At 42.1% G+C, this 24,544-nt stretch overlaps 1 protein-coding gene across 1 annotated transcript in view; it reads right to left on the reverse strand.

Moving 5' to 3' along the window:
- Positions 1-24,036, reverse strand: part of SYNGR3 (synaptogyrin 3) — a 39,227-nt gene extending 15,191 nt beyond the window's left edge. The window contains exon 1 of the mRNA XM_075179334.1: positions 23,553-24,036. Within this exon, the coding sequence (XP_075035435.1) occupies positions 23,553-23,651 (99 nt within the window). The 5' untranslated portion in view covers positions 23,652-24,036. The remainder of the gene's footprint in view (positions 1-23,552) is intronic.
- Between the last annotated feature and the right edge of the window lie 508 nt (positions 24,037-24,544).

Genomic DNA, 24,544 nt, shown 5'->3' on the forward strand with positions numbered 1-24,544 from the left:
AATTGGGGACACTATAGTATGGCATATGTGAATTTTGGGTATTACTGTGTGGCATAACATTGGGGCACAACATTTTTTGGGGGCACTACTGTGGGGCATAACGTTGTTTGGGGGCACTACTGTGAGGCATAATGTTGTTTGGGGGCACTACTGTGTGGCATAACGTTATTTGGGGGCACTACTGTGTGGCATAACGTTGCTTGGGGGCACTACTGTGTGGCATAATGTTGTAAGGGGGCACTACTATGTGGGCTGCCTATCTATACTAAACTATAGGGGGCTAACTATGCTAAACTATAGTGGGGGAGCTGCCTATGCTAAACTATAGTGGGGGGGGCTGCACAGAGAACACTATAGGGAGGGGGTGATTGAACCTTTAATTTGATGCTGAGGTGGTTTGGATCTATAATTGAATGTGGGGCTGAGTGTGGGGAGGAGGGCTATCTATTAAATGTGAATATTAATTATTTAATGCAGGGAATGGTCGTGGGAAATGGATGTATTAACGTAAATGCTATTAATTTATTGCTGGGGCTGTTTGGAGGGAGGGTAATAGGTTTATTTATTAAATGGGAATGCTATTAATTTAATGTTGGGGTTGGTTGGAAATAGATCTATTTATCAAATGTGAGCACTATTACTTTAATGTTGAGGCTGGAGAGAGACCTAATTATTAAATGTGGGTGCTGTTGATTTAATGGCGGGGATGGTTGGCTTTTCTAAATGTACGCATTATTTTTTCCAAATAGGGCCCCTCAACATTGCAGGATTCAGACAAGCCACAACTTAAGAAACCAGCAGTCACAGGTGGTAATAGTGACAAGAACAGGTAGGACAGTCTGTCAAATGTTCTGAGTCTAGTGCAGGCTTGGCTAACCTGTGGTACTCCAGATGTTGTGAAACTACAAGTCCCAGCATACCCTTCCAGCAATAGGCTGCTATATATTGGCAAAGCATGCTGGGGCTTGTAGTTTCACAACACCGGGAGTGCCACAGGTTAGCCAAGCCTGGTCTAGTGGGACAATCCTGATTTTTGGTGACTGTTCTGCCCAATCTAAGGGACAGGTCAACACTGTGTACTCATTATACACACACTGCATTCTTTACATACTACACTAAGGTGCTAGCTGTCCTTCATGGGCTGACCACTCCCCCCTCTAGTGTCTGATCACGCCTCTATGATGGCTGGCCACAACCCTCTGGTGGGCCCCTAGCGTTGCAGTCCCCCGGTGGGCGCACTTCATGCCCCAGTCCAACACTGGGTGGACTGAATTTATTTTGTGAGTTTTGGCAAGAATTGCGAAAAGTTGTTATTTTTTTTTATTCCCCTCCCTCCCTCCCTCCTCCCCTTTTTCTTAAAAAGATATTTACTTTACTTCAGTACCGAAAGACCTATCGGTCCCCCCCAAAACATAAAAAAATTTTTTTTTGCATGGACACAGAAAAAATGCTGTTTATGTAAATAAATGCTGGGCGTGGCAATGTCTGCAGTGTTTTCAAATAAAGAACAATTGTTTTAAAAAAAAAAGTATAAAAAATGATTCTCAGCGTATGACCGCTTGTAAATAAGAAATGGAATTTACAACCCACAGAAAAAAATAGGGGTTTTTTGTTTTCTAAAAATGTTTATAAGCCAAAATGTTATCAGCCACAGACTTGCAGCTGTTTAGCATTCACAATATAATTTATAGAGCAATTCTTATCTTATTGCTGAATATGAATTGGGAAGAAGGGACCTTGTTGAAAGCGCTGTCTCACCTCTCACAGGAGAGTTCACATAGGTCTAAGTACTTGTTTATATTACCACTCAGAGTGAGCCATATTGTTTCCTTTTTCATCTATAATTGCCAATACGGTGAGAAAATCAAGATATCCTGTATATTCAGCATTAATTCTCACCAATTCCAGGTGGGCGGCTGTAGTTGACACTTTGATCACAATATTATTATACACATTGGGCCTGATTCATTAAGGAAAGTAAAGCAAAAAAATGAGTAACTTTGCACCTGGGCAAAACCATGTTGCATTGGAGGGGGAGGTAAATGTGAAATGTGAGGACAGATTTATAGTTGAGGCAGGGCATGTGTTAGATCAACTTTTAATGTCAGTGTAAAACTAAAGCTATCAAATATTTGTGTGCTACATTAACAGCAGCCAGTGTTCTCCATACTTGCAAAACAATAAAATAATATGGACCCCTTGCATTGTTTTTGCCCAGGAGAAAACTTACTCATTTTCTTCCTCTTACATTCCTTAATGAATCAGGCCCTATATATTCTTTTATTATTTTATTGTGGAGGATTAATCCTATATCAGGAGAAATCTTTCTGCTAAGAGCTTAGTCTAAGTGTGTGTTATACTTGTCTATACTAGTGCTTGAAGTGATATGTGCCGATATGACATACCGGCACTTCTCCGCCCCACCTCTTCAATGACATTGCCGGCGGTGAGCAGGCAAGGAGGGAGAGCGCCATGTCTGATTGGCGCTCCGTTTCCCACAGCCTTCCCCACTTGTGCTGCATCCGTCTACTCCCGGCTCCTCTCTGTTCTCTGCTAAATTCTCATTGACTGTCGGGAAATGATGATGTCACACCCGACAGCCAGTGAGACTGCAGACCAGAGAGGAGCTGGGAGCACATATAGAGGGGTGCATTGTAATCTATGGAGAGGGCACAGGGGGATCTATAGAGAGGGCACAGAGTGATCTATGGAGGGGGCACAGGGTGATCTATGGAGGGGGCACAGTGTGATGTATGGAGGGGGCCAGTGTGATCTATATAGAGGGGTGCATTGTGATCTATAGAGAGGGCAGTGTGATCTATGGAGAGGGCACAGTGTGATCTATTGAAGGGGCCATTGTGATCTATATAGAGTGGTGCATTGTGATCTATGGAGGGGGCACAGTATGATCTATGGAGGGGGCCAGTGTGATCTATATAGAGGAGTGCATTGTGATCTATAGAGAGGGCACAGTGTGATCTATGGAGGGGGCACAGTGTGATCTATGGAGAAGACACAGTGTCATCTATGGGTGGGGCTCAGTGTGATATATGGAGGGGGCACAGTGTTATATATGGAGGGGGCACAGGGTGATATATGGAAGGGGCACAGTGTGAGATGGAGGAGGCACAGTGTCATGAATGAGAGCACAGTGTAATATGCGGGCACAGTGTGATGAATAAGGAGACAAAATGTAATGGCCATCTGTGGCATGATGACACAGTTCAGAAATTGTGTCCTATATCCATGTATTGATGCCTATGGTGGTGGCCATTTTCATGGAGACCAAGATTTAATCAAAGACTGACAGGTAAGACAACATGACTTCAGTAATGGAGACAGAAATGTAAAAAACACTTCAGTCTCTAGAGATTCATTAGCTGCTTTTCTTTAACGCATAGTTGCCTACTCTCCCGGAATGTCCGGGGGACTCTCGCATTTCTGGGAGACCTCCAAGGCTCTTGGGAGTGCAGGGCAACCTCCCGGTTCTCGCCCCCGCAATAGATAAGGGGTGGGGGGGCTCAATGACACAAATATTGTGTCATCTTAGCCCCGCCCCCTGCTGTAATTGGCCAAAATTGTGACATCCGTTTATGGGGCAGGGCCAAAATCATGCAATTTGTCAAGCCCCGCCCCAACACGCCCACCCCCCCCCAGGATCTCCCTGAAGCCAACGAGAAAAAGTTAGCAAGTATGACGTATCCACTTCTTAATTCATTTAAATAATCCAGTCCCTACAAAAGGAAATCTAATCTTCGCACCTCAGTATGCCTAATACGCACCTGGCAAGACCAGCCAGCGCAAATGTCTGTGGGCTGGAAAATGCTGCCATTTTGGCGCACTGATCCATGCACTTAGCATGCACTAGCGCACAAGCAGGCGCGTAACATCACACAAAAGACAGTTTACGCTGCAGTTCTGCACTTTTGGGGTTCACTGATAACCTTCAGGAATGACCTTTAATAAGTATAGGAGCCAGGCAGTAATTTTTTTATTTTTTTTTACCTTTAAATGCTTCAAAGACTCCATGTAACAGATGACTGACTACTTGTGAACGTGTCTGTGCAGGCTTCTATATTTATAACTTCTCACCTCTACAGTCACTCAGTGTTTTAAATGTGCAAATGTTCTCATCCTGTCTACTGTCTGATCTGAAACCATCCTTAGAAGCGGGATACTGGCACCTAACCAGCTATAATGAGCTAAAGGATTGGCTGACACTAGATATGTGTTCCTTAAGAAATGACATCAACATCAATTAATATTTCCTGACTGCGCTACCCTTGTCTGTTAGAGGCAAGTCTGTGTTCTCATAATGAGAGACAACGGCAGAGAAAGCAGCTAGGGGGGCATAACAATGTAGCAATGTCAAATCCTAACAAAGCAAATCACTTACTGTAAATCAGTAGATGTCTAGATACTTCAATCAAATTGCAGCTACCAGAGGATTTAAAGTTACACCATCTAGGGAAATATTTCCTAATGTGGTCCCTCCATACAGGGTAAAATCCAGTGATATGGGGGGGTTTGAGCTGAAGGACCAATGAGCATGGTGGGCGTCTTGCCAGAGAAGTTGAATATGACAGACAACAGGTCAAGGGGACCCCGTAAGCTGGCACATGGCCTGTACAGAGGTATAATATAAAATGATGTTATGTATTATATTTTTATGTACTAAGCACTATTAAGCAAATATCATCTTTGCATATTGAGGCTTATATATCAGTCATTGCCCCATTGTGACTGAAAAAAATTGCATTTCTATGCAATTTATCAGTCAGAGCTCGCTAGGACAGTGTCAGCGAAAAATGTCAGTCCCGGTGAGTTTCTTCTCCACTTGAGATAACCTTTGACCGGCCATATCACCGCGGCGAGAGTTATCGCTTTCTATCCACCCTAGTGTTGCAATAACTGAGCATGCTCAGTGTCTTTTTTTTTCCGGCTCCCTTGGGGAAGGGAGCTGGGGTGCTTTTAGAGACCAATGAATCAGTGTCAAAACTTTATTAGTGGGCCGCACCCTCCAATATTAATTATGGTCAATGCATGCAATTGTTTAATATATTCAATTAAAAAATGATTCTCCCTTCACTAACGTGGTTAACTCCTAACAGAGATTGTGTTAACTTTAGAGGTGAAAATATTTATCTTGGCGAAACATAATCTATGGGGCTGCAATGCACTGCGGAAACGGTAGTGGTGCTATCGCCAGCGGTATTCCTTTGTATATATATATATATATATATATATATATATATGTAAAAGAGAACTCTTACCGCTTGAGTTGGCAAGCATGCAATACTGGCATCATTGATATACACTACATATTGCAGAACGCTAAGTCAATGTAGAGTAACAGAAAGTGGCACTGATAAACCTTTACTCCCTCAGGAGAAACAACAGGCAAGCAGGTAGATTTACTAAAGCTTCTAAAAAGGAAAAGTTCAGGTGTTGCCCATAGCAACCAATCAGATTCTATCTATCATTTATCTAGTACATGTTTGAAAATGATAGCTAGAATCTGATTGGTTGCTATGGGCAACACCTGAACTTTTCTGTTTTGGAAGCTGTAGTAAATCTAGCACTAGAAGTAAATAAAAATGTTAACAGTAAAATATTTGTAATAACTGTAACTTATTTAATAACACTTAGTTATTTTCTAGAAATACACACAATTTTATTATAATACACCCATTACTAGACTGTGGAATATAATATTATCTTCAACATGTCAGAACATACATGAGATAAGGACATCTTTCATAGTTGTTCCACACTGGGAGGGGTGGCAAAAGAGGGGGTAAAGGGCTGGTGTTGGCAGTTATGGTGAGGGAACGTGACTGCACAGACCAATGGCTTCATATTGGTTCACGAGGTCACGCTTCTCCTAATCTGCTTTTCACACAGCGATGTTATTAGCATCGTTGCGCAGTGGGGCAATTAGTGTCGTCATGGCACCCTGCCTACTTCACTAGGGCGGGATACAGGAGTGGCAGTGGCGGATCTACCACTGGTGCGGCCCATGGAGATAATGGCAGATGCAGAGGGTTGGGGGCCCCGGTTCCCTCCTCCAAGCCTCCCTCCACCGGGGGCCCACAGCTCTCTAGTTCCACCTCTGGGGAGGGAGCCTTATCTCTTACAAGTCCGGGAGGACTTCCCGATATTCAGGAGTCTCTTGGATGTTCCGGGAGATTGTGGAACTAATTGACTTGTTATAAATCTCCCTGTATTCTGATACAGCTGTAATTAGTGCAGGACAGGTGCGTGTGTATAAATGTAAAAGTGTACGTATCAGTTTGTCAATGTCAGTTTATGTTATTGTCACAATGCGACTGTGTGTGTATGTCTCAGTGTGTGGGTGTATACTTTGTGCTTTTATATGGTAACGGAACTTAGTGATATATAATATTTTTATACTTCACTGTAAGTAAAGAATTGTTTTGTTATCATATTCCTGAGTGCATTGATTGGTCTGTTGTCTTTATAAATGCAGATCAGGTTGGAGCAAGGTGCTGTTACTCAGGCACAATGAATGTGGGGTCTCTCAGACCCTAAATCATAGAGTGTTAAAGAAATGATCATTTACGGAACCGACAGACAGGACCCCATAGGATACGCTGGGCCTCTTTTCATCCCCCTTTCTTTAAATTAAATTAAGCTGTTATTTTTTTTTCTCCAAAAATAAACCTCATCTCAAATTTGTCACAAGAGGCTTGGGACATAAATTTAGGGTTAAAATGAGGCAATTCACCGCTAATCGCGTCATGGAAGCCTCCCTCCTGCGGGATGCGGGAGAATGAACTGCTCTGCCTGGAGCCCGGGAGACCGAACCCGAATTGGAGAGTCTCCTGGACATCCCGGGAGAGTGGCTTGTAATGCTTTCAGAAATGTGTCAAATTTCAACATGAAAATGGGTCCCATTAAAATTATAAGATCTGAAGACCACCAGCTCTGAGCTAAGTAATTTCACATGGCTGCAATGTCCTTACACCACTCCGTACAGCAAGGTGAGACACTAAAATGTGCACTTATGCTGCAAAATGAAATCTTGTGTTCAGTCTGTTCCAGAAAACTAACAGCACTTATTGGCCTACTCCACACTCCACACACAGAAAGTCCTGGATACCGGTCACACTTGAGCATCAATAACCTGCTTTGTATTTTGCTTTGATTTACCCCTGACATTAGTAGAAAGTCTGTTCTCACTGCTGCTTCAAAACACAAAACAAAATGTAATTCTTCAAAATAGCTTCTAAGGCGCGGTCATAACGAAATCTTGGCACAAGGCTCTATATTGAAGAATGAAAATGCTGTCCGACAGGTATTCCCCCTCCCAGCCTATATATCTGGCTGGCGTCAGATTTTACACTCTGGTGATAATGAACACTTAGCTATTATCATATCTCTAACAACAGTAAACTATGCAAAGTCACCCCGCTCTGCACATTCCAACTTTTTACATAGACTGGAAATCTGATGCTTCATCTCAAGATTATCTGAGTTATACAAACAGGATCTGAACGCTCCAGAGTAATGGTCACAACGTACATGTTTCACAATAGAGAATGTTTCTGTAACTGGTTTATCTGATATTCTTACTGGAAGCACATGACACGGTCAGATTAGGAGACAGATTGCAATGATCTGGCTAATAAAGCACCGCACTAAATGCAAAGAAAAGCATGCTGCCCTATGTAGAGCGTGTTCACCTGCTGCCCTATGTAGAGCGTGTTCACCTGCTGCCCTATGTAGAGCGTGTTCACCTGCTGCCCTATGTAGAGCGCGTTCACCTGCTGCCCTATGTAGAGCGTGTTCACCTGCTGCCCTATGTAGAGCGTGTTCACCTACTGCCGTATGTAGAGCGTGTTCACCTACTGCCGTATGTAGAGAGCGTTCACCTGCTGCCATATGTAGAGCGTGTTCACCTGCTGCCGTATGTAGAGCGCTTTCACCTGCTGCCGTATGTAGAGAGCGTTCATCTGCTGCCTTATGTAGAGCGTGTTCACCTGCTGCCGTATGTAGAGCGCTTTCACCTGCTCCCGTATGTAGAGCGTGTTCACCTGCTGCCGTATGTAGAGCGCGTTCACCTGCTGCCGTATGTAGAGCGCGTTCACCTGCTGCCGTATGTAGAGCGCGTTCACCTGCTGCCGTATGTAGAGAGCGTTCACCTGCTGCCATATGTAGAGCGTGTTCATCTGCTGCCGTATGTAGAGCGCGTTCACCTGCTGCCGTATGTAGAGAGCGTTCATCTGCTGCCTTATGTAGAGCGTGTTCACCTGCTGCCGTATGTAGAGCGTGTTCACCTGCTGCCGTATGTAGAGAGCGTTCATCTGCTGCCGTATGTAGAGCGCGTTCACCTGCTGCCGTATGTAGAGAGCGTTCATCTGCTGCCTTATGTAGAGCGTGTTCACCTGCTGCCGTATGTAGAGCGCTTTCACCTGCTGCCGTATGTAGAGCGTGTTCACCTGCTGCCCTATGTAGAGCGTGTTCACCTGCTGCCGTATGTAGAGCGTGTTCACCTACTGCCGTATGTAGAGCGCTTTCACCTGCTGCCATATGTAGAGCATGTTCACCTGCTGCCGTATGTAGAGCGCTTTCACCTGCTGCCATATGTAGAGCGTGTTCACCTGCTGCCCTATGTAGAGCGTGTTCACCTGCTGCCCTATGTAGAGCGTGTTCACCTGCTGCCGTATGTAGAGCGTGTTCACCTACTGCCGTATGTAGAGCGCTTTCACCTGCTGCCATATGTAGAGCATGTTCACCTGCTGCCGTATGTAGAGAGCGTTCACCTGCTGCCATATGTAGAGCGTGTTCATCTGCTGCCGTATGTAGAGCGCGTTCACCTGCTGCCGTATGTAGAGCGCGTTCATCTGCTGCCGTATGTAGAGCGCGTTCATCTGCTGCCGTATGTAGAGCGCGTTCATCTGCTGCCGTATGTAGAGCGCGTTCATCTGCTGCCGTATGTAGAGCGTTTTCACCTGCTGCCGTATGTAGAGCGCGTTCATCTGCTGCCTTATGTAGAGCGCGTTCACCTGCTTCTATATGAATTCCAGGTCAAGCAATACCTTTGCACACACACAGTCATCAGACCTGTTTTTGTTCTGTATGTATGAATAACTACACAGTACTACTTCTCTTGTTCTGTATGCTGCATGTGATTCTCAGAGCCTGTTCTTGTATATATGGGTATCCGCACCGTACCACTACTCTTGGTCTGCATGATGGGTGTAATTCTCAATTCTTAATATCGGTTCTTAGTCTGTATGTATGAGCAAGTGCTTGTTTTATATTCCGACTGCGCACATTGCCGGTCATTACGGTAAGGAATGGCCTCTTGTTTCTACTCGCAATCCTATTGGATGCAAGGAAAAATGAGTGAAGATTCCGTCCTCAGCATCGCCGTTATGTGTCTCCGTGGACTGTTCCGGAGACACTTTGTGCTGAATTAAATTTCCCTATGGTGGCCTATTAATTAACAAGTGTCCATTATGATTCTTTTAATTATGGGCGCTTATCTCATAGTAAGAAAAAATATATTTCAACAATTTATCAATAAAAAATATATTGAAATAAGAAAATATATATTGTCCACAGAAAAAATGCTTTATTCGAAAAATAAACCATTTAACCATTCATTTTCTTCTGTCATCGCTATCCTGAGATGGCAATCACAGAGCCACATTGTTAAAAAGGCTTCTTTTCACTAAGCAGGGGGAAGAAAATATTTATAAAAAAATGCTCAGGCGCACAAACAACTGCGGTTAACCCTTACCGATCCGGGCTATTACTGCTTTTTTGATAAATTGCAGCTATAAAGGAATTTTATTACTGCCATAAGAGATCTGCCTTATAGCCGGAGATATTTGCTTATGTTAATAGTAAGTAGATGGTACCTGAGTGATATTTAAGTCATAGTTTCCAATATTGGCAAAATGTGTCCGGAGGCAGGTGGGTGTGTGGGGGTGGGGCTCAAACAATTGTGTCCCCGCCTCCAAAGTCGTCATCACTTTTCTGGCCAATAGCATAGCGGCGGGGCCAGAATGATGCATACACGGGGCCACTAAGCTCCACCCCCTCTGTTTAATTTGTAGAGCCGGCCTGGAATCGTGAGAATTGCCTGCTCTCCCGGGAGTCCGGGTGACCGACCCGGATTTCGGGAGTCTCCCGGACATTACGGGATAGTTGGCAAGTATGATTTAAGTTGTCCCTTCAGGGAGCCGAAACTGATCATCCTCATGTTTCCCTGCATTCTCGCATTCGACACCTTTACATAAAAACAATTAGGCTTTGGAATTAGTAATACACTGACACCACAAACCTCCCCCATCAGTATGATAGGAGTCTCTCACCCCTGCTCTGTATGGAAGGGTGACCTTATTCCTTCCACCTCTGTGACTATCTACCTGCCTCCATTCTTCCCCTCGTGTACCCGTCACATGGTACCCTGTCCTCACACGAAGTGGATAGGTCACTGCAATTCAAGAGAAGCAAACTGTTATTCTGAAATACTCTGCACTGCTTTAAACATGATGATCTGCTACAGGTTTTTCTATCTCTGTCCACTTGGGGACATCTGGACTAGAAACAAACGTTGAATACATAAAGATGTTTGAACCAAGCCGAATACAATGAAATCACCTCCATCAGAGCTTTGGTTCCATCTTTGCCCGGCAGTGAACTGGTTAAGAATTCATCATATTCTGCATCTTAGGATCCTGCTGGATATCAGCCAATTATACCATTAGCATATATAATTTTATGCAGATGACTCAGCTTTTAGTAATTGAAGATGGCCTACAGCATGTTGTAGTCAAACTGAATATTTGGAATTGTCAATTAAAACGTACTGAATAGCAGAGAATCAGGAAGACACAATTTTGTATTGCCCCCCCCCAACTGAATTGTACCACCCCCCCCCTCACCCTCCTTTCCATCGCCTCAACCTGTACCTTGTCCCATACACTGAATGTTTAAAATAAATAAATGTACTTTGCCAGTAGTTAAAATTAATATTGATGTTTCAGGCCTGGCAGGGAAGAGAAAGGGGAAGTAATAACATGATATGGGGCAGCCTGCCAACCTGGCACTTCTGCTGCCCTAGGCCCAGGCATGACCAGCATTATCACTAGGCAGTCGCCTAGGGTGCCAGGGATTAACATTTGACATAATGTCACTCATTCGGTGTCTTTATGATTAATGTGGCATCTCCGGTACCGGCTGCTGTTCCTCCATGTTTGCAATGGGCTGAGAGTGCGGGAGTAGACTATGATACCACAGCCCAGGATCACCTTACCAAGAAGAGAATATGCCGTCTCTCCTCCGTTCAAGGTAAGAAGTGCTTGGGGGCAGCTTCTATGGGGATAAGGTACCAGACATGGGGGAAGGAGATGCTGTGGGGAATGTAGCGGCTCTGGGCCAAGCCTATGTCGTCTTTGCACAAATCAAGGCCTAAGAAGCAAAACAGCTCTCCTGGATGGCCAGAAGGATTATCAGGCGCATTGAAAGTCAGAGATAACTAGATGCCGGGTCTGTCTGCCTCTCAAACAGTACCCATTATCCATACATAGTGGAAGCGGCCATTTTGTAGCCAGTACCAACATTTATCAGACTAAGCCTTTCAGGCATTGGCAATATTTTTGCCCCTGAGCTCATATAGATACCAGGGGAACGAGCAGTGATCAGTGCATGTGCCATCCCATGCCTCTTCCTATATCTCTTTATGGAGACGGACATTTTTATACTTCCCTGCTTTGATTTTATAAGGTATCGGAGCAGCGGAGGTAAGTATTTGTGGCTATCTCATACTTGCCAACTCTCCCTGGGCCAATAGGGGGATAGAACTTAACGCAAATGTATTAGTATAATTATACTTGTCAATTCTCCCTGAATGTCAGGGAGACTCCCTGAAATAGGGGTGATCTCCCTCACTCCCTGAAGAGTCTGGCATTCTCCCTGATGCTGAGCCAGTACAAGACCTGGTTGGCTTCGCCATCTGTGGCATGATGACACAGTTCAGAAATTGTGTCCTGTGTCCAAGTATTGATGCCTATGGAGGTGGCCATTTTCATGGAGACCAAGATTTAATCAAAGACCGACAGGCAAGACAACATGACTTCAGTAATGGAGACAGAAATGTAAAAGACACTTCAGTCTCTAGAGATTCATAAGCTGCTTTACTTTAACGCATAGTTTCACAGAGCAAAAGGAAAAAAGACCGGACCAGGTGGTCCAATTGCACTTCCCTCTAATAAACACTCTAATAAGGCTAGGATAGTAAATGGCTATCCATATATGGGAAGGGTGCACCCGATCATAAATATTAGTGACCACAGATGAAGAACAAGAGAGAAAAAGTAATGATCTTATGGGGCACTCGAATGGACTAGAACGTATCTGATTTAACAGTAATTTTCAGATACGTTCTAGTCCATTCGAGTGCCCCATAAGATCATTACTTTTTCTCTCTTGTTCTTTAACGCATAGTTGCCTACTCTCCCGAAATGTCCGGGAGACTCCCACATTTCTGGGAGACCTCCAAGGCACCAGCACGCCCACCTGTCCCGGGATCTCCTTGAAGCCAACGAGGAAAAGTTGGTAAGTATGGGCTATCTTGCTTTATAGATCTATCGCCTCCAACTTGTTCAGCCAGTTAGTTTAGAGGCACAGTCGTGGGTGTGCCTATAGTGAGGTAACCTACCTGTTCAACATTAGCTGGGGTGCTGTGGCTCGCTAAAACATGTCCTATACGTTCCATGGAAGTCATTTAGAATTTTTAAATTTAATCCTACTTTTTTTTTTAAATTAACTATTTAAAATAAACTAAATCTATTTTTAGTTTTTTGTTTGTTTGTTTCATTAGTGGCCCAAACCTGAGATGGCGAGTCAAACCACACATGCCAATATTTTTATTTTTTTTAATAAAAATAGACTTTTTATCCACTATTAACAATGCTTTTAAAATAAAATTAAATTCAGAAAGAAGTAACTCCTTTTTTAACAATATAAACATCAGATTTTAGGAGTAATAAAGTGGACGTGGCTCATTTAAAACCAAAAACTTTTTTCAAGGACCACATCACAATTAAAAAGCTTTTTAATTGACAATTTTGAAGATAAAACAAAAAAAACCCCAATATTGAATAGCCCATGCAATGTTCATGCAATGTCTAATAGTAGTTAGCCATTTTATTAATTGCTTATGTATTTAGTGATCTCTACACAGTGATTATTTAATAGTTATACAGTATAAAAATATAACCATTTTGCAGGCATATTAAAGTAATTATTATAATTTGGGAATTTCTTTACTCTCATTTGTCATTTTTTACTCTTCAGATTATCTATTCTTTCCTTTTGCATATTTATTACTTTATTTCTTTTTAGATATTTATAAAAAGATTAATATTTTTCTTATTCAGATTACTAAAGAAGAAAAAATTGTAGACACTAAAATTAAAGGGGGATTTCCACCTTAGCATGATATTTAGATTATTTATTTATTGCCTTTCAAGCTGCAATTTGGCTTTGGCTCTTTGTTTCTTCTGCATTTTGTATGTTTTGGTGGAAAACCCCTTGAAGCAAAGTACATTATGCAGAATAAAACAACGTAATTCTTGGCATTTTCTGGCCATTTATGGTGTATTTTGTGTTTAATTTTCAGTAACGTGCTGTTGTATTGCAACTAAAATGAAACAAATACAGATTCGGCAAGTTGACTGAGTGCTAAAAAGTAAAAAAAAGAACTTGACACCTGTAATAAGGACGGTCCAGAGGTCTCCTCACTCTCCTCCAATCACAGGGGGGCAGCAACTACGGGGCCAGAGGCAAGCTGGAGCGCATAGCCGCCGTACTCCATACAATGGCGGTAACTCCACACATGCTATCATGTCAGCACAAGCACAGTGAAAGCACAAGGGGGCGTCACTGCATATGCGCTGGTCACCGGTCACAAGAACGGCGTGGGGGCCATTGGAGGTCAGACTTTGCTACCGAACTGGCGGTTTAGTGCTCTATCCCTGTTCTCATGATTAATAATAGTTATATATTAGACTAAACCAAGCAGTGTTTTAAGAGAAAAAGTGAAAAGTGGATTTAATTGAAAGGGGTGGTACGAAAGGTACAGGGGGTCGTATAGTTTAAACAGTCACCTCTATTGATCTTACTGCCTCCCCACATATTGAGGCGTACTTTCGGTGGTGAAGTGGGCAGACCATCGAGGCGCACCAGAGCAAACCCGACGCATTTCGCTGTGTGCATTTGGTGAGCTTCACCAGGGACCTCCACTGACGTCCTACAATTGAATTTTCAAACCAGATCAAAAATCTTGGTTCGATTTGATCATGCAAAACAATTGTTTAGATGAGCAATGCGGGAGCCAATTTGGGAGAAAATTTAAAAGTGACCCGGCCAGGTTTGCCGGTGGGTGGGACTTCAGAATGCTCTAACAGTCCTGGTTTATGCCGGAAGTGATCCGGACTCTTGGCACGAGGGGCCAAACACCTGGAGCTTGTCTAATTTGGTCATAGTGGGGCAGCGTCAGCACTGCCGGCCAACAGATACTGCTACCAAACTTTTTGAGAAGGAATAATCCGCACCTCTTCATACCCTGCTGCTAATAGTGGGTGATTTGGGAGCCAAAGTTATCTGTACACAGCATTCTAAATAGAAATATTTACTACCCCAAAGAGGAAGTGATCTAACTTCTGAGCTTGCGAGACTATACTTCCTCTTACTAAATAAAATTGTATATTTTGGCAAAATTTCAAATATTTAAGGCTGAATACTGTGGGTTCAACAAAAATGGAAATCACTGTACAGTCTTTGTCAGTGTAATTTATAAATAAATACATGATCATTGATGATGATGATGATGATGAATTTGTCAGTACCTGGTTCAGTGGCTAGAAATCTGTTGAATATTTAAGGAGAAATTGATATATACATTCAGAAAAAATGTCTTTTAGCTGGTATTCCATTGTTAAGGAATTTCTGAAACCCATAAAATATGTATGAATTTCGGTTCATACAGTTGCTGTAGTTGACACCACAATCTTCCACCAACAGTAGACAGTAAACTCAGATGTCTACTCTGTGCTGCTGGGGACCCTGCTACTTCCACTGTAGAACTTTCAGACTGTGACCACCCGCAAGTTCCATTCTGCTTCCCACATCATGACACAGCCTCTGTCACATGTAGTCCTTGCCCCACACAATAATATAAGTGAACAGATCACCCCCTAAAACCAGATCAGCCACATTCATCTCTTAGAATACCCTCTGCTGCTGCGAACAATCCAATGATCTAACCAGCTACAAGTTGCTCTATCTCTGCCCACTTCAAAACTGAGGACATCAGAGGCAGGCAGGAGAGGAAAACTGAATATATTAAATGTGTCCTGACCCTAGACAAAAAATCAGTGATCACTACTAAGGGCTAGATTTACTAAGCTGCGGGTTTGAAAAAGTGGGGATGTTGCCTATAGCAACCAATCAGATTCTAGCTTTCATTTATTTAGTACTTTCTACAAAATGACAGCTAGAATCTGATTGGTTGCTATAGGCAACATCCCCACATTTTCAAACCCGAAGCTTAGTAAATCTAGCCCTAAGAGTCTTCTTACAGTCACTGCCTGGGTTTCAACATTGATTAAAGGAAATCTTGTGCTGTCACTATCTACCCTGTCTGTCAACACTGATAGATTCAGTGTAATCTGGATCTAACAATGACTGGTTTTTCAGTTGGTGTTTAATCCAGGTTTCATTTAATGCTATAAATAGTGTTTCCTTGTTAAAAAAATAAAATAAAAAATGTAATTAAATTAAAAAAGTAAATAAAAAATACAATCTACATTTCTTTCTATGCCCTATAACTTGTCATATTTTGGTAAAGTATATAATATATATTTATTGGATATCCTTATAATGAGGCAAAAACAGATGGCTATCATCATCATCATCAGTTATTTATATAGCGCCACTGATTCCGCAGCGCTGTACAGAGAACTCATTCACATCAGTCCCTGCCCCATTGGAGATTACAGTCTAAATTCCCTAACATACACACACACACACACACAGATAGACACAGACTAGGATCAATTTGATAGCAGCCAATTAACCTACCAGTATGTTTTTGGAGTGTGGGAGGAAATTGAAGCACCCGGAGGTAACCCACGCAAACACGGGGAGAACATACAAACTCCACACAGATAAGGCCATGGTGCGGAATCGAACTGACCCCAGTGCTGTGAGGCAGAAGTGCTAACCACCAAGCCACCGTGTATGAAATTCATTAGGTAGTATTGTTAAAAATAAACAACAATATTCTGCATTTTGTTTCACTTAATTTTTTGAAAATCAATAAAAATACTATTGAAGTAAAAAAAAAGAAAAATATTCTTGGTTACAGTGACACATTGGAAAACGGAGGAATACAGACTCAATGGAAACATGAATTTGTTTTTCCTTGGTAATGTGTGGTACCGTACAGGAATTAGTCATGTCGATAATATTGGTAATATTTCCTGTCAGTACGCCTCTGTCACTGATAGATAACCTTCACTGTTAAAGCATAAAGCAATTTTCTGATCAACCCACAGACAAAATGTCCTCCTGTGTGATATTTCCACGGCAGTGGTCTGGGAATAAATGTATAATACAAGTTAACCCGTGCATGATACTCATGCATTCTAGTCAAATCAAGCTACTTAAGCTGTTAAAAAGGGTCTTGTGATGCATTTGGGCCATAGCCCAGGCCTCAACCACCAACCACTCCCCACTGTCACCCCCGGCAACCACCAACCACTCCCCACTGTCACCCCCGGCAACCACCAACCACTCCCAACTGTCACCCCCGGCAACCACCAACCACTCCCAACTGTCACTTCTCCTTCAAGAAATATATATATTTTTTTTTAAAATCTTTATAAACACTTTTAACAATTAACAAATTAAATTAACAAATTAAAAACATCTTAGTATACCAAATTTCAGCCCTTTCTGAATTTTTTTCCCCACACACACTAAGAATTTAGTAGGTCAGTGTATAACTCCGCCCAGCAGGTGGCGCTGCAGCTTGGTTTTATTTTTTCCACACACACACAGACAGACTAACACACGCCACTAGACATTTATATTATAGATAGCCCGAGCAGGAAGGGGTTAATATAGTATTCATTTCAGCTTTACCAATACTCTCCCATGAATGGTCATTTCTAGTACCTACAACACTTTTGTCACAAACATAGCTTTAGAAGAGGCGAGTTATACATTTTTCGGTACTCAATAAAGGGTGTTACTGTAACCTCCAGGGTCACTTCTTCTGCCTGAACCTCAAATCTCACGATGACAGACTCAAAATGATCATGGAGAGTTACAATGGTATATAATTAAGCAGTAACCATTTTCCCTATGCTAAATACAAATTTAAGACATACATACTTCCACTTTATCAATACTGTGTATGTCTCCTAATTAAACATTGAAACACTAACGAACAATGACAAAAAAGCACAGTAAATCCTAACAACCATTGAACAATTGACTTAGATCTAGCGCAAGTGAAACGTTGGAAGCGTCCGATTGGTTGCTATGGGTAAGCCCCACAGACACCGCATGAAAATAAGCTGTAAGCGCTGTTTATAATAAGTATGAAACAGGAAAATTCACCATAAACGTCAACAGCAACAGCTACACCAGCAGTCTCAATAGTAAAGAAAAGAGAATTGCATCACCCTTGAACTTGTACATGTCATTCTAAATATGTTTACTGTGAAGGATACAAGTTAAGGGGTTATATTTACTAAACTGCGGGTTTGAAAAAGTGGAGGTATTGCCTATAGCAGCCAATCAGATTCTAGCTGTCATTTTGCAGAGTGCACTAAACAAATGACAGCTGGAATCTGATTGGTTGCTATAGGCAACATCTCCACTTTTTCAAACCTGCAGTTTAGTAAATCTAGCCCAAGGTGTGAAATTGTGACAAAAAGTTGTTCTTATTACCATCCAGTACGAGTTTTAAAAAAAAAAAAGATCATTGTCTTAGGTGTTAAATAACACAATGTTAGGCTGGTTCTAGCTGGATTACAGCACCAATAATATGCTGGATGTGGTGCTTTAGGGGTGTGGATGAAATTACTGCCTATGATAATACTGCAATGTGTTTTGTTGAGGGAGATCTATGTCACACACAGAAGTAGTAAAGTGTTTAGCTACCCCGAGGCATTAACGAACAGGTAATTAGTGTACACAGAGGGAAATGAAAATAGGGAGCAGGGTGGATACAGAGCTACAAATGTTTTTTTTGTCATGCTATAGAGTAAAGACACAATAACCTCAATTGTTCCTCTATATTTAGGCTAATGTAAACATGAAGAGATGAATTCATAATAATATTCAAGTTGCAAAGCTTGTCATATATTTTACTCTATGCAAACCAAATTCTACAAGCAAATTACTGTCACCTGTTAATAAAATAGTCTTAATGACAAAACATTAAAAAAAAAAAAAATCCCCAACACCCCCCGAAAAAATAATTTTTTCATTAGGATATTCTTAATGTCTACTGTACTACACCGACCATCATCACTTACACCTGCTCTGTAGCTGGTGCAAATGATACAACAACAAAAAACTCACACCTTTGAATTGGATGCTACTGTGTGCCCTCGAGCTTGGCACGCCCTTACTGTACATTGACTGCGTGCATACGCCCGGTCCACTCTCCATTCCCCCTCGTAGGCTGTAGTAAGGGCATACTTGCAGCTGTCCGGGAGGGGTTCCGTCGAGGGGGCGTGGCCACGTGTAGCGTCGCTGTTAGACTCCGCCCCTGTCAATCTTAGACAATTTCTGCCAATTGCAGCATGGGGCGGGGCCACGATGCTGCGTTTAGCCCACCCCCACCCTCTTCAACAACGGAGATGGCTGGATCCGGGATGTTTGCCTGCTTTCTCGGGAGTCCTCCCAAAAATTCGGGAGCCTCCCGGACTTTCCGGGAGAGTAGGCAACTATAAGTAAGGGTCCTTTGCGCTTGAAGATGAATTGATCTTCCTGCACTCACTGACGTATCGTGCGATACTAGGCATGCAGAGAGCAATTTTACGCAAAATATGGCACATGTCTGAATTTATACTCCTTGATAAATCCGTCCCTAAAAGTTTGCCAGCAGCCCACAGAACAAATGGGATATATCTGTAACACACAGTAATTGTAACACATGTTTACTTACTATGCCGTACGCATGACGTGTGTTTTAAATGGCTCACCTGGCAACAGATGCCGCAGTCCTCAATTCAATAAGACTCTAATTAGGAATCTAATTGGTTGCTATTGGTTACAGCACCTTTTCACACAGTTAAACCGATTTTCATAAATCTCCCCAGCCTGTGTGTACTTTATTACCACAAGCTGTGGAAAGAGTTGACTTTATTAAAATTCATTGTGTGCACAAAAGGTGGATCTGTGATTGAAAATCACGGCTTGTGCGTTATCTGGTACTAAGGCAGGTGCATTTTTCTCTCCTGTTGTGAGATTTGATCCTTACATCCATCAATCTGCCCAGCTGTAGTGTAAGACTGTTATTACTAGGGCCCCTCGACCAATCAGAGTGCAGCTATATTCTTTGTACAGATGTCACTGACACTCAGTTCTGCTTTACCAGCAGCTCACGTCACAGTGTTTCCAGGAAGACAAGCTGCTGCCTGCGATTAAAGCCGTACTTCTTCACTGTAATCGTGTTTCTATACACATTACTGCACTGTGAAATATATATTTCCATATTCTCATATCAGAACACCGTGTGATTATTTTCTCTCCCTTTAATCAGTTACTAAAAGACTTTATTGGTGGTAACAGCTTGTATAATAAAATATTGGATATATTTTATTTTTAAATGAAAATAGTACAGACATTTCTTCCCTGGTCATCCGTTGAATGACACTGAAATGACCTTGTATTTGTATCAACTAAGGTCAAAACCAGTCAAGTAATAGCCTATAGGATATGCTCCTTGTATGTATAGATTAAAGATCCTAGCTAGGTCACCTGGATATAAAAGGACACATGACATTAACAAGCAGTCTTTGTAAACTCTGTTATCAACACAGTATATAGGGAATTTCCACAAAGCCTGAAATTGATCTAGACATAAAATATCATTCAGAGAAAAAAAATCCTGCCATGTCACAAAGGAAACACCCATTACCCGTGCCAAGACAAACAGCCTCTGTAATTATTGTATCATGGTTTAATATAATGTCCTGTTTATTTTTAAATGCAGATGTTTCCAACACATTATACTGAATTGTACCTGTTGTATACACACAGAGTGGGAGCTGTCAGTTGTGAGCAGAACATATATTCATCATCATCATCATTTATTTATATAGCGCCAATAATTACGCAGCGCTGTACAGAGAACTCATTCACATCAGTCCCTGCCCCATTGGAGCTTACAGTCTAAATTCCCTAACATACACATACGCACACAGACAAAGAGACTAGGGTCAATATGTTAGCAGCTAATTAACCTACCAGTATGTTTTTGGAGTGTGGGAGGAAACCGGAGCACCCGGAGGAAACCCTCGCAAACAGGGGGAGAACATACAAACTCCACACAGATGAGGCCATGGTCGGGAATCAAACTCATGACTCCAGTGCTGTGAGGCAGAAGTGCTGACCACAATATTCCGACAATCAGTCGCTAAGAACCACTGACATTACTGAGTGACCTCCTCGTGAGGCATCGTGCCTAGGAGGCATGCTTGCCTACTCTCCTGGAATGTCCGGGAGACTCCTGAATTTCGGGTAGTTCTCTCGGATCCCCGGGAAGAGTAGGCCTTTCCCCCGGATCTTGCCTGCTAGTGAAGTCGGCAGGACAAGGGTCTTCATGACGTAACTCAAAACGAATTGCATTATTTTGGTGATTTGTGGAGCCACACTCCCCCCTCTTGCATTTTCCACTTTCCCTACCCTAAATTTTCAATTAAATGGTCACCCGGTTAATTAATAGGCTGAACAATGGTTCAGTCTCCTAAATGGCCACCTCCACCGTTCACCTTGTTGCTTACACCCAGGTCAGGCGCTTTACATCAAACACCTATTCGCAAATCCACCTTTCACACTTTCAGGACTCTCAATCTAATGGGTTCCACTGGACACAACTATAGACATGAGTGGGTAGGCCTGCTGTCACTGTTAGTATGAAGAACCCTTAGGCACATAGTGCATCCATTTGTAACACAGACCTCACAACACATTAAATAAACACAAAAAAATGACTGCTGTTAGAAAGGGGCAGGAGACACCCTGGTCCTGCATTCACCCAAGCTGCATTCTAATAGGGGCAATTGCCAAAATTTATTTTGGTGCCAAGGTAATATAAATATGTATTATTATTATTATTATTAATAATAATAATAATAATAATAATAATACAACAGCCCCTGTTCTTTGAAGTTTTATCTGTTCTATTTATTAAGAAGAGACAACAATTATGAATTTTGATCACAGCGATAGAGAATCTGTTGTCACCGCCGTTCATCAATAAAATATCCCGGGGGCAGCAGAGCGATACTGGTATGTTAAATCTATTGTTAAAACTATTGAATATTGGGGGGAAAAATGCTTTATTCCAAGAAAAAAAAGCTTTTTTCTGTTATCGCCAGTCTGAGATGAGGATAACAGAACAAGGATTCCGGCGGTACTTCTGCCTCAGCAGTCCTTGTACCGCCGCAATCACCGGTGGAAACCGCTTGCAAGATGGAGCAACACCCGCTTTTGGCAGCTATAGGGCTTATTGCCCTTCGATAAATAGACGGGTGTGTGACATGGGTTGAGATATCTTGGACACAGTGGTCTTTACACTGAAGACTATTTAATGGCATCTCAGACATAAATAATTTAAGAAACAGTAAAGATGACCCTTGGATTCGATCCCAGGTCTCCACCATGTCTAAAACATATGGTCCCTAGAGATATAATTCTCAAAATTCCCATGCATAATTTTCTTCCAAAATTTCCCTATTTTGCTTTCAATCTGTGCTTCCCATATTTTCTGTTTTCATCATAAATGTGTAACAGTATTAACCCTGTACATTATATTTAAGGTTATGTATTGTCTGCTTCTGTGTACAGCACGTTGTATTTCAATTCACTTGCCTCTGTGCATGGGTCTATAAACACAAGAGAAAGTGGTTCGTTTTTACAACAATTTTATAGTAGTAGGTTAGATATTGTACTGTGCACTTTTACCTTATTGTACCAGACATTTACATTTTTTATTGGTATCTACCTCTCCTTCCTCTACCAGTTGCTTCCAATGACATTTTATGCAAATAAAAGAGAGGAGAGCATTCCACCAGTTATTCTAGCAGTCTAAAAAGAAAGCAGAATCCCAATGTGGGTTTTGTGACAAAACAGCTCTCTTACTTTCATACAGCCATTGAATTCACAGAATAATAGTGCTTTTATAAACGGTGGTTTGCAAGACATATTATACAAATATAAAACATTCACTGTGTAATGTTTAAATAACATCTATTGTAAATAATAGTGAATTTCCCATAATTCAATAGATCCACTGATCCCAGCCTTAGATCTACTACATATACATTAAACCTGACCCACAAGCTACAACACAGTGTGACTGGATGAAAATGTCTGCTCCTTGGGGCTTACTGTAGATCATACCGTGTATTTTACTATTCACAAAGCAATCACTCAATGTGGTAACGAAATACACAGGAAATGTGTGAATATAAATGGCGGTCTATTTCAGGACTTACTGTAGGCTTACATTCAAAAGCGAAAGCTCAAGCTATACAATACATGCCCTAATATGCTGAGGAGGAATGCAAATAGAAAATAATGTATTAATGTATGGCTGCTGCAGAAAGGCAGGTAACCTGCAGATTCTATTCATGCCCTTGTGTCCTGGTTAATAACATATTATATCTATGCATTATTATACTAATCAGCAGCCATATGAATGCCTGAGAACACCAGCTTGATAATTATAGCATGTAGCTATAGTGGATTCTCTCACTATTATACACACTGTACGACCTATGCATACTGAGCCTGTCTCCTCCCAACCGCTCAGGGTCCCAGCTCTATAGCTAATACAATGAAGCAGAGAGGGGATATATGTCTGTTATTCTACCCCATGATTATTCAATGTAATATATTGGGATGTTTATTTTAAAGCTTTCTGGCTTACATGATTTTCTAAATATTGACATTCATAATATGAAATATTATTATGTTGAGCTCATATCCTTTGCCAGTAATGATGCGAGGACATTAAACCCTGGGCACACAAACATAGATAGGCAGAGATTGGCATATGATCATGGCATATACAGGTGTGTGGGCAGTGTCTATGGCACCGTCAATACAGCCACAACCTAGAGTAACCCATATATGGAGTGATTGATCAGTAATATAATCCACCATTCCTGCGACATGAATCAATTGCATTATATCATTAGGTAGCAGTGTCCATTGTCTCTCACCTCTATAGGCTAACAATTAGTGGTCCCAGCACGGGCATCACTTACCCAGGATAATATCCTCAGGATGGTCTGTGGCTGTTTCAGGAATTCAACGGGGTCAAAGCCTCCTCCTGCCCGACCAGCACCAAATGAGGCTGCTTCCATTTCTGCAATGTCACTCCTGTGTGCTGACCCTTCTTCTCTACCTGTTACCTCTCCTTGCCCTGTCCTATCACCCCTTCAGTTCCTGCAGGCAAGGATGCACTAACCCCCGTCCTTTCTGCTAGCCCAGTGTCTGGCTGCCTGTCTGCCCTTCAGCCTCCCCTCCTCTCTCTCCCACTGTCAGTCCCTACCTCGTCTTTGCACTCAGTCTCTCCCTATTATCCACTAGTCCCTGTCTATGGTACTGTGTGAGCATTACAGCCTGAAATCTATCAGCTCCTCCCTTAGCTCCCGTCCTCTCTCTCTCTCATGTATTTCTTGCTGCTCAGCCTCCTCCTCTCCTCTGCTGTTTCTTTATCACCCTCCTCAGTTCCTCTCTCTGTCTTCTAATCTCCCTCTTCACACCCTCATGTCCCCACCCACCCCTTCTACTGATGCTCCCACCACATCTTCCCTCACACACTGGAAGAGAGGTGGTTATAAGGTGAAGGTGACAGGATAAATATAATTATCTGATGCATTGTGAATATACATTCCCCCGTTGTAGATAATAAGGATTCTATAAAGCACAGTCTTGTATCACATTAGGTCCAGCTAAAAAAAAACAACAACAAATCCCATGACAGCAGATGCTCAGGCAACACAAACTAATGGCTACTGGGCAGGAAACAGGTCGAACAGTCACCTTATTTAAGATGCCATAAGAGTCTAATCATCAATACAAATCTAAAACCTATGAAAGTACAAGAGGAAATGTTGGTCTCTGGGGGAAGCTGAGTGCATATCCTCTTTACCACACCTGAAAACTTGCACAGTAGATACTAAAAAATGTTGCTTTAGTACAGTAGCGATTTATACTTGTGCAGTTTTTAGATACATTTAATATACAGAGATCT

Source organism: Mixophyes fleayi, chromosome 7, assembly GCF_038048845.1.
Source record: "Mixophyes fleayi isolate aMixFle1 chromosome 7, aMixFle1.hap1, whole genome shotgun sequence".
Taxonomy (NCBI): domain Eukaryota; kingdom Metazoa; phylum Chordata; class Amphibia; order Anura; family Limnodynastidae; genus Mixophyes; species Mixophyes fleayi.